Genomic DNA, 11,308 nt, shown 5'->3' on the forward strand with positions numbered 1-11,308 from the left:
AGAATAAAAATAGGGCTGGGGGTGTAGCTCAGAGGTTGAATGCCCCCGGGTTCCATCCCTAGAATCGCAAAATAAAATAAAATAGGGCGGTGTTGTACCCTGGAGGTAGAATGACTTGGGTTCAATCCTCAGTACTAAAATAAATAAATAAAATAAATAAAAATAAACCTTGGACCGTAATGAGCGATAGCTCCTTCCACTGCTTGGGCTCCTGGTCAACCTGACATTGTACTCTGGGTCCACAATGGGCATCTCAGTATCCGCCCTCCTCTCCTAGGAACCCTCCTATCCTGAACCCAAGCTCCCCCATGGAAACGGCTGGGGTCTCAACGCCTGCCTCACCCTCTTAAACGCTGAAAGGGTTTTCCCCCTAAGTCCCAGGATGGCCGCCCGGGGGCCCATCCACCAAGCCTGCGTGGGAGCTGGGAAGTTTGGGGAAATCAAGGGAGGCACAGGAGAGGCCGGGAGGCACAGGCCCAGCTGACCCCACCTGCCAGCTTCCTGTCTGTACAGACTGATAAATAGGGGTGCTAGTGGCCAGATTTTCCATTCCCCCACCCTGGCACCCGCTGTCACTCAATTAAAAAAAGATAGACAGAGATGGCCGGGGGGTGGGGGAGGGCAGGAGCCTGGTTATAAAGCCTGCACTGAGCGTATGCACCGGAGCCCGCCCAGCCCCGTCTTTTCAGTCATCTCAGCCGGGCTCAGCTGCTGACAGCTGCTTGGGACTCTGCCGCCAGGCCCTGGCCCAGACCCGCTGCCTCTCCTCCCAGTCCTGATCCCTGAGCCGCAGCCCCTCCATGGCCCAGAAGGGAGAGGCCCCTGCGGCCGCTGAGGCCGCCGCGCCGGCCTCCCAGAATGGGGAGGACCTGGAGAACCTGGAGGACCCCGAGAAGCTGAAGGAGCTCATTGACCTGCCGCCCTTTGAGATCGTCACTGGGTGAGACGTGCGGACAGCGCAGGCGTGGGCCAGGCTGTCAGGCTGTGAGCACAAGTCAGGGCCAGCCATGCCCCTGTGTGCTGGGTGGGGGGGCTCACACTCTTGGGTTTGTGGGCGACATCTTGGGTTCAAATCAGGAGGAGGTAGGAGGAGCTCTCTGGAGGCCAGGGCCCCCTTGGCTGGGAGTCACCTGCCTCTGCGGAGAGGTTTAGTGCCCAGGAGTTGGGCGAGACTGGCAGATTTAGAGCTGGCCCCTGCCAACGTCACCCCGCAACTTGCCTCTCGCTGTTCCGCTTCTGGTGGGTCTGTCCTCAGGTGATGTCTCTAGGCTTTCTTTAGAGTTTCTCTCTGGAGTCAAAGACCCTAAGGCAGCCAGGACAGACCCCTCCTTTCCCAAGGCGGAGAGAGAAGTTTCCATTTGATGGAATCTCTCCTGCGTCCCCCTAGGGTCTGTCTACGTCTGTCTGTAAGGAAATACCCTCAGCCAGGGGCTTCAGACAGAGGGACTCTTCCCCACGCTCAGCCCCTGCCTGGAAGAACTGGGGCCAAGAACAGGGTCTAAGCACGGATCCCCAAAGTAAGGGGTGCCCTCCAGGGGACACCAGCCCTTGGGAACAGGAGTAGCCTCAGCTTACTAGTAGTGGCAAATGAGAGATGTTGGACAAAAATAAGGAGGCTTAGAAATCCTCAAGAGGGTGCTGAAAAGGGGGTAGGTGGCCAGTAAGAGGGTACGAAGACGGGGCCATGTACGGGCCCCTCTTTCTTGTCCAAACCACGGCATCCCCAGGAAGAAATCAAGTAGTCATCCTCCTTCCCCCTCTCTCTTCCTGGAGAGGAAGGCCCTGCTGAATCCCTAAGAGTAAGAAGCGAATCTTTGGGGCCACATTTCCTCCCTGAGCCTAAGGTTTCCTTCCTGGGGGTCTCTGGGTGCCACAGGAAGAGAAGCTTCCGGAATCATGGAGGTCTAGGCACCTCAAGGGGAAGTAGGGACCCTAAGGGGGCCATTTGGGCTTGTTTTATGCTTGGTGGACAGTTTTCCAGTCTTGGCCTCGGTTTTATTATTTCCAATATGAGATGCTCCACTAGGAGATTCCCAAGGTCCTTTCCAGCTCAGATACTTTCTGATTCCAAAGAGAACGGGCCGCACGGGGCACGGCAGCGCACGCTTGTAATCCCAGCATTCAGGAGGTGGAGACCGGAGGATCGCGGTTCGCAGGCAGCTTCGGCTACTTAGAGAAGCCCTTCACAACTCAGACCCTGTCTCAAAAAATAAAAACACAAAAAAATAGGGCTGAGGGTGTAGCTTGGAGGTATGATGCCCCTGGGTTCCATCCCGTTCTGCAGATAGAGAGAGAGAGAGAGAGAGAGAGAGAGAGAGAAGGGAAGGGCTGCCTAGTTCCTGAAGCAGAAGCCCCCAGACTTCCACTAGCCTGTGCTGACCCAGCTAATCTCACTCCCATCCTAGGATTAAGGAAGCAGCTGGGCAGACTAATATAGACACAGGGAAAGCCTGGGGCCTGGCCAGCGGCGCCCGCAGTCGTTTCAGGGGCTCTGGTTCGCAAGGAGATCCTTCTCCCGACACCTGAGCGTTCTGGGTTCTGTTCTCCTTGGCTACACATGCGGGCACACACGCTGTGGTCGGTGCAGCCTGGCACCTCCCCAGCATGGGAGCCGAATTAGACTGTGTTTGTTGATTTGAACATGCTTTGGGGGCCCGGGGTCTGAAGGGTTAAGTCTTTTGGTGTAACTGACATGTCTGGGGCTTAATACTCACAACAAACTTTCAAGTGAACAAGCTCATCCCACCCTCAGCACGATGCTAGGAGGGGGTACAATTGCGCCTTTACCGCAAGGAAATCTGAGACTCAGGAAGATTGATTATTATGTCCAAATCCACAGGACCAGGAGGAGCAGGTCCTCCGATTCCCGACTGCTTGTCTCTTCTTATTCTTTCGGGGCCTTTCCTGGGTTTCCAGAACACAGCTCACGTAGGTCCATCTGCAAGGTAGTGAGGGTCTGAGGCTTCCCATGACCCAAGGCTCGAGAAGGAGGCCAGGTGGGGCAACGCTCGGGTGCAGGAGCAGCGCAGGTGAGAAGTGCAGCCCTGAGCCTCCCTGGCTGCAGCGGCCAAGGTAGAGACATTTCCTCCCTCCCTTCCTCCCTCTGAGTAAACAGATGCTTAAAATAGCCTGGAGGTGGGCTGAGCCTGTGCAGGGCAGCTCTCCTCTCCCGCCCTCCCCCAGGGGCCAGTTTAGTAAGCTGGATGGGTGTGGAATAAGCACTTCTTCCATTTGAGCTGAAAACCAGCATAAGGGCAGGGGGCTTTTCTGGGGACGGTTTATAGCTTAAAAACCACTTTTAGATGGGTGTATTTTTTTTAACAGTGTTAAAATTATTTTGGGCAAATGACATGTTATTATATATCTTGGTGGTATATAATGTTAATTGTAATTTTTACTACTGTGCAAAGATCTCTCTCAAAATATTGTACTATAAAATAACATAAAATCTTGAAAAAATAAAATGAGACAGGGGACCTGGTGGGAAGGAGATGCCCGCCCATGTGCTTCTGTTACGTACACTGACAGAGCCACGCGTGGGAAGCACTGGGGAGGCTAGAGTCGCAGTGGCGCAATGGCGTCCAGCTCCTCTCAGCTTGAGGGCGGACTGGGTGCGTTTCTCCCTCTGAATTTGCGCTCAGCGACCTGACACTGCTGGCTGGAAATCGCCACAGTGAGAATGTTTACATTATAAAAACCTGCCAGTGTTAGAAGTCAGGGGTTATTTTCTTTCTTTCCGAGAGCTGGATGTTAAACAGCCTCACACCGCTGAGAGACAGAGACGGCTGCAGGTGCGAGGGAGTAGGGAGAAGGGTCTGGTCGTGCTTAAGATGGACCACCTAAGGGTCTGTCCCAAGGCCTGGAGAAAGCCCCATCCAGCAATACAAGCTTTAGTTTGTCTACTGTGGTCCAGAATCTAAAAGGATGGATGGTTTGGTCTCTCAGTTAAGGAAACTGACCCTCAGAAGGGGTGATTCATCAAAGTTAGGAGGAGTGTGGCCGGGGCCCCAGGACTGCCTGGCTTAAAGCACCACACTGCACCCCAAAAGCCATACAGTACTTTTTCTTCACATCCGCCAACTCTTCCTCATTAGAAGCTGCCCACCTGCTGCTGCTCCCCGGTCCTCTGTCATCATCCCACGACACAGGGCTTCCTCTTTTGCTGTTCTCTTTCTGGCACCTGGCCCCAGTGGGGACTCAACAATTATTTGTTGAATCACTGAAGTAATGAGTGAGTGCTCTTTGTGTGTTCGGCTCTGGAGGACACGGAGATGGGGGCGGGCCGGGAGGCCTCCTCACAGGTGATGGGGAAGGACCGAGGAGGCGGCCTCACAGAACCACGCTCAGGATGTGCAGGGACCTGGCCGGGCTTAGATGCCGAGGCTCCTGACCACAGAGCCTCGGGGACGCCAGGCCCGTGCCTCCCCACCGCAGCAGGGAGTGGCCGCGGCCTGCCCGGCTTGCCCTGGTGTGTTTCTCTTGGTCTGTGGTTGCTTGTGGATGTTTTTGCAGGAAGCAGAATTATTAGCACAGGGATTCTTATGAAACGGAGCTGACTGGCAGAGGGAGTGGGTCTGCTTGAGCTACTCTGACCAAGTAGGGAACAAAGAGAGAAAAGACAGGCAAAACCCAGAAAAAGCAAGCAAGGGGCCTCAACACCACTCTCACCACCACGTGTGCTGGGAGGCGTGCCACAGAGAACAGGAACCTCCGAGCTGGTGGCGCCTCCCAGGGAGAAGGTTGGCCCCTGCTTGCCCCACACAGAACTCCATCCAGCCTGTAGATCTGGGATCAGGGATCCTCGGCCCTAGGACGCTCTGCTCCTGCGCTCCCCTCCGCCCCCCCCCCATGATGCCACTCCTGGCAAGTGCCCTGAAAGTGGTCGGAAAAAGGGGTCAGCCATTGGAAACAGCAACTCGACTTCTTCCAGACGGAGTTGACAGGCCTGGTGAAGGCTGGGACTTGTGAGCGGCTCTGCCACTCCAGGGCCCCCGAGCAAAGGCTCACGTGCTGACCACCTCCTGCGGCTCCCTTCTGTCCTAGACTTATCCCTAAGAACGGCGGCTCTCAGACACAAAGCTGAGGAGAATGCACTGCTGTTCACCCACATCCCTTCTCCCTCCAGCGGGCAGAGGCTAAAGCAGCCACTTCCCCCACGTCTGCTCAGCTTCAGGATTCTTAACCAACTGGGATGCCCCGGTCGTGTTTGCAGAGACTGGGATGCCCCGGTCGTGTTTGCAGAGAATAGGAGAATGCCTTAAGGGAGGCGATGCGGAGGCTGGGGAGGAGCGGGCCATGCTGTTGGCTCCATGCCTGAAGGAGGGGCTGGGTGTGGAAGGAGGGGGTCTACCAGCATCGCTCCTGTCCAACACACACACACACACACACTGTCCCACCCCTACACATATTACTTTACTAGTGAAATATCGGGTGGGACTCAGAGTAAAAGGCATAAATAAATATAAGACCCAGGCTTAGCATGTTAGAAAAGAATAAAAATATTTGTGATTCCGAAGTCTGGCGTCTCTGTCCCACACCCACTCCTGAGAATAGGCTGCTTTGTCATCCCAGAACACTGTCTGAGACAGCCATGTTGTCCAGCTCCCTGCAGAAATATCAGACTCCTACTGCCTCTGCTCTCTCAGTTACCCTCCAGGACCTAGCTCTTCCATCTGTATGCACCCCAAAGAACCTCAGTGACCTTCGTGCTCCTTCTAGAAGACCATGGAGCTTAGTCTTCGGGCAAACTCAAATAAAAGCCTGGGAGCCCAACCTCCCCGCCTCCCCTGCCCCTTGAAGGCTGTTCCCAGGTGCCTCTTCCAAAGGCCCTGCTGTCGGGCAGGGGAGGCTCCAGGGCTGCAGCCAGAGGGGCCAGAAACAGATATTTATAGAGCAGTGGCCTCTCTTCCCCTCCTTGGGTTTCGGGTTTCTCTGGGTCCTCTCCTCCTGCTTAGGGAGGGAAAGAGGGGAAAATGTCAGAACCTCGGAGAAGCTGAGAGGCAGACTTCTCAGAGCCATCGACCACCTTTAACTGTATTGGGCCCGACTCACGTTTGGCTGGGCGAGAGCTGGGGAAGGTGGGACTGTGCTTTAGGGGATTCCCGAAAGAAAAATGAGGGGCACATGGGTAGCTACTGCTGAAGCCACCAACCAAACACGAATACTTCTAAAAAGCCCACCGGGGAGTCTATCACACAGATGGCTGTGGATCAGGCTGGGAGAAGGGGTGGGCTGCCAAAAAGGTCTTGAAGAATAAGAGAAAAGGGTTTGAGCAGAAAAGGTAAGCTCTGTGCCCCTCCAAAGCAGAAAGCCACTCAGGGAGCAGAGGGACCCTGAGCAGCGGCAGGGTTGGGGAGCGGTCAGCTGGGGTGAGCGCAGTGTAAGTGGACTTCCAGCACAGACTGAGGGGGAGCGGGGCAACGCCAGGTGGCCTATTCTGCGAAAATGTTAAGTAAATAATAAACACCTTCAACTAGGGACCGAGGGGCTTAGAGAGCTAAGTATAGTACTCAGAGGAATCCTGGGCTGAGTCCTCAAGCACATCCATCTCCACAGTGGGAACATAAGCTGACAGCAGGAGACATGGAAACTTGGGTGGAGAAGACTGGTGATGGGAGAGGTGGGGGAGGGACCCCGCAGGGCAAGCACTCAAGCTTACTCGCCTCTGCAGCACCTGCTGCTTAACCCCACGCGGCTAAGGCAGGCACTGGGCTGCAGAGAATCCGGCCACCTTTCGGGGAAAAAGAAAAGGGACATGTGATGTATGGTGGCCTGGGAGGCAGGCCGAGTTGCAGAGTTATTTTTTGTTTTGTGTGTTGATAGTGCTAGGGATGGAGCCCGGGACCTCATGCAAGCTAGGCAAGTGTTTTGCCACTGAGCTACACCTCTAGGCCTAAGATGATGATGATGATGATGATGATGATGATGATGATGATGATGATTATTATTATTATTATTATTATTTTGGGATGGTACTAGGGATTGAATCCAGGGCCATTCTACCTCTGAGCTACAACCCCAACCCTATTTTTTTATTTTGAAACAGGGTCTAAGTTGCTGAGGCTGGCCTTGAATCTGTGATCCCCCGTCTCAGCCTCCCAAGTACTAGGATTACAGGCAGGCGCCACCACACCCAGCTGAGGTTATACATAGTTTTAAAAAGAAAAACATTCGGCTTTCTAGCTGGTTCTTACCCCCTTCTTTGCTTCTGAGATTTCAATCCCTCTCATTAAAACCTCATTTTCCTTGACTATCAAACCTGCAGTCTTCTGTATTTTAGCAAAACACACGCATTCAAAGAAATAGGGAAATTACCTTCAACTCCGATGCCCTCTCTGGCCCTGTCCCTTCCTCTCTCCTTACTATTACCAAACTTCTTCAAAGACCTGGCCTGCACCCCATCCTCGAGGCTACTGGATAGCCGCACTGTTCATTGCCAAGTCTGGCGTCAAAGTCAGCTCGTGGGCTTCTTTGGTGTGGGGCATGCCCGGCCACACCCGCTGGCCCAGGGCCACCACGATCCCCTTCTGTGGACATCACTGTTTTGGGCGTTTCTGCTCAAGAACTGAGAATGGTTCTCTATGCCCTCCTGACTGGTCAAGGCGAACCGTTTAAGACTCTCCACAATATGTCCCCTTCTCTACCTATCCGTGTTTAACAGTTTTCTAATGCTCTTAGCTATTTTATTTATGTCTTCTTGGCCCTGCTAGGATCTAGCTGCTAGATCATAACTATCTGGAGGACAGAGGCCAAGACTGTTACAATGTGGAAATCACTCAGTACTATCTATACACAGACTTAAATTATTCAAAGGTATGTTTGGGTAGTCTGTCTCATAGATGAATATTCTTAGAGACCCATATGACAGTCCTTTCACCTGAAGAAAAAGACAGACCTGAGAAGGCCCGCAGACAAGCCTGGTAATATAAAACACACTCCCATCCCATGCTCAGAGTGCAGCTGGCTGAGTAAGGAGGAGAGCTGACAGCGTGAGGTGCTTTGCAAAGCGCCGTCCTGCTGTCAGGAGGATCCGAACACGCGCACCACTCTGTGATCACAACTTAGTATTTGAACATCGCTCCTTAGCCCCGGCCGGCCGCAGACATGTCAGGACCACCTAGAACGTTGTCCTTGGTTTTTTAAAAACCGTTTCCTGGGACCCTTCTCCAGACATTCAGATGTCCTCGGCTGGGAGTGGGGCCCGGTGCTGCCATTTCTTGGTCCTCTATGTGGCTCTAGGTCCCCTGCTTTAGAAACAGGGGTGTGTCGTGTCCAGTGATGGCGCAGACGGCGCTTGGAGAGCCTTCCTAGGGAGGTGACCAGAATGCAAACCTCCACCTGAGCTCTCCCCTCCCTCCAGATAAAAACTTTGGGGTTTATTCATGTCTTTCTGTCACTGACATCGGCCTTGACAGGCAAGGCCTATTTTTAGTAAGAACGGGTGTCTTGGCGATCTACCTATCCAGGCTGTTCTAGACACAAGACTCATGGCTCGCTTTCTCCCTTACTTCCTGTCCCTTTGTCTCCCTGACCTACAGGGAGCGGCTGCCCGTCAACTACTTTAAGTTTCAGTTCCGGAATGTGGAGTACAGTTCCGGGCGGAACAAGACCTTCCTGTGCTATGTGGTGGAGGCGCAAGGCAAGGGAGGCCAGGTGCAGGCGTCCCGGGGCTACCTGGAGGACGAGCACGCCACCGCTCATGCGGAGGAGGCCTTCTTCAACACCATCCTGCCGGCCTGCGACCCGGCCTTGCGGTACAGCGTCACCTGGTATGTGTCCTCCAGCCCCTGCGCGGCCTGCGCCGACCGCATCATCCAGACCCTCGGCAAGACCAGGAACCTCCGCCTGCTCATCCTGGTGGGGCGCCTCTTCATGTGGGAGGAGCCGGAGATCCAGGCTGCTCTGAAGAAGCTCAAGGAGGCTGGCTGCAAGCTCCGCATCATGAAGCCCCAGGACTTCGAGTACATCTGGCAGAATTTTGTCGAGCAAGAGGAGGGCGAATCCAAGGCCTTTGAGCCCTGGGAGGACATTCAGGAGAACTTCCTCTACTACGAGGAGAAGCTGGCAGACATCCTCAAATAGGTAACCGGGCTCAGCCTGTGTGAGTCTTCGGGGCGCCAGGGCACACTCGCTTTACTAACCCGGTCAGGGAAAATGAGGGCGCCCTGCTTAACTTGCATTCGAGAGGTCTGCAGCTCTCTGCTTCTGGCTGGCTGTAAGAACGTTTGCGAACGTCGTTTCTTTTTCTCTTCCCTCTGAATCTCTGTCCCTTAACCCTTTCGCACATACCCGTTTACTCCAAACTAGCTTTCCCAACACTTGGAATGCCCAAGGTTAACAGGGGTCCTAAAGCTTTGAGAAAGAATGACTTAGCCGGCGCAAAGCCCTGTTACAGAACAACAGCAGAGACGGCGTCTGAGCTCCGCAAGCGCCCGCTGCGTGTGTTGAGGCCGACTCCGGGCCTCTTCTAGATGCCCTTCCCAGATCCATTTGCAATCTCGACTTCCGTTTTTCACCCCAGAGGACAACTCTTTATTCTTGGCAGTTTCTACGTCCCCAGTGAAACTGTGTTCAACTTTAGCTTTGGCCAGCCCTGCTGCCGCTTCCGTGTTCTCCAACACTGTGAGGGGCGGCAGGAATGGCGGTGAGTGTGCAGAGCTCGTCACAACTCATGAGACGCAGGACGCCAGGAGGGCGTGCAGAGCAAGCTAGCTCACGCAGGGAAGAGGCGGCAGCTCAGACGCAGCCTCCCAGACAGCAGAGGGGACCGAGAACAGGAAGGAAGGATTGGGTACTTAAGCAAACAATTAGGACACGATTAAGGCCAATTTGGCCTCTTGCTGAGGTAAATTAGGCTCTCACAGAAACGGGCCAATTGTCGTCAGGAAGGAAGCTAAAGCATCCTTTACTATCTTTGCTTAAATTTTATCCCATCCAGTTAGTTTCCACAGAAATGCTAGGACTGGACCGAGTCCCTTCCTTCCCAAGGCCAGAGCTACTGATTGATCCAAATCTCCCGGTGACGAGGGGTCCTCACCTCCCTCATACCAACTTTAATTCTGGAACAACTCACGTATTAAAAGAACATAGAAGCAATTCAAGTCTCTTTTGGTGTTTTTCACCCCTAATGCCATTAAGAGGAGCTGCGGCTCACGGACACGTTGAGCAGGCATCAAAGTGCTGGAGCTCAGTATTGGCAGGTGTTGCTGTTAGGTACGCTCCCAGGCGCCTGGTCACCGAGGCTGAACATATGCCAATCCGCAAAGACCATTCTCAGCCATTTCTGAGAAAAAGTAGGACCCACGCGCTGAATTCAGAGTCCGCGGTGAGAAAATACCTTGAGGGCCGTCTGCTCACACAGGCAAGCTGCCACTCGGGCTGGTGACGCCGGCGGTAGGGACGTCGCTGCTCTAGGCATGATCACTGTGACCCAGCACAGACTACGGGGTGAGGGGCACTGGCTTAATTCTAGCCCTACCACACTTTCGTGTACATCATCTTTCCCGAACCTTCTTCCAGCTACACGACTAGCAAGTTCCCAAAGACTTTTTAAATTAAAATCAAGCATTTTGCTGGGTGTGGTGGCGCACGCTTGTAATCCCCACGCTTGGGAGGCAGAGACAGGAGAATCGCGCAGGTTCAAAGCCAGCCACGCTGGCTTAAGAGACCCTGTTTCCAAATAAAAAAATATATAAAAGAGGTCTGGGAGTGTAGCCCGGAGGTAGAAGGACTTCCAGGAACCCCAGTACCACCCAAAAAAAAAAAAAAAAAAAAAAAAAAAAAATTCAAGCATTTTGAGGAAGACTAAAAAGATATTTGACTTTGGAAAATTTAGAATTGTAACTGACACTAAGTAAGAGAAATTAACAGAATTAACTAGTTAGAAGAAAAAGTCCATTTCTAAGTCAGATTTTTTTTTTAGTACTAGGGATGGAACCCAGGGACGTTCTACCTCTGAGTGACAACCCCAGCCCTATTTTTTTATTTTTTATTTTGAAACAGGGTCTCACTGTTAGTAAGCAAGGGACCTCACTAAGCAGCCGAGGCTGTCCATGAACCGAGATCCTCCTGTCTCAGCCTTCTGAACGCTGAGATTACAAGTGTGCCCACCACGCCCGCAGATCATTTTCAAACAGAATATTCGTGGGCATTTCCCCCATTATAAGTCTCTGTCTTCAGTGTACATCTCTGACTATATTATCTGAGTCCACTGACAGGCTTCCCTGTCCTCTGAGTTGTTCACGCTCCTGAAGGGAAAGGTTAAAATACATTAGGATTTGTTTTTTAAAGACATAAAATAGGGTTGTAA

At 53.1% G+C, this 11,308-nt stretch overlaps 1 protein-coding gene across 1 annotated transcript; it reads left to right on the plus strand.

Annotated features, from left to right (window-relative positions):
* Nucleotides 1-800: 800 nt before the first annotated feature.
* APOBEC2 (apolipoprotein B mRNA editing enzyme catalytic subunit 2) lies at nt 801-9,081 on the plus strand (the record flags this gene model as incomplete). Its single annotated transcript, XM_080700178.1, has 2 exons — nt 801-940; nt 8,538-9,081. 2 exons carry the CDS (start codon nt 801-803, stop codon nt 9,079-9,081), a joined length of 684 nt encoding a protein of 227 aa, XP_080556304.1.
* Nucleotides 9,082-11,308: the final 2,227 nt, after the last annotated feature.

This window comes from Muscardinus avellanarius, assembly GCF_963383645.1.
Source record: "Muscardinus avellanarius genome assembly, chromosome: 8".
NCBI classification, from domain to species: Eukaryota; Metazoa; Chordata; class Mammalia; order Rodentia; family Gliridae; genus Muscardinus; species Muscardinus avellanarius.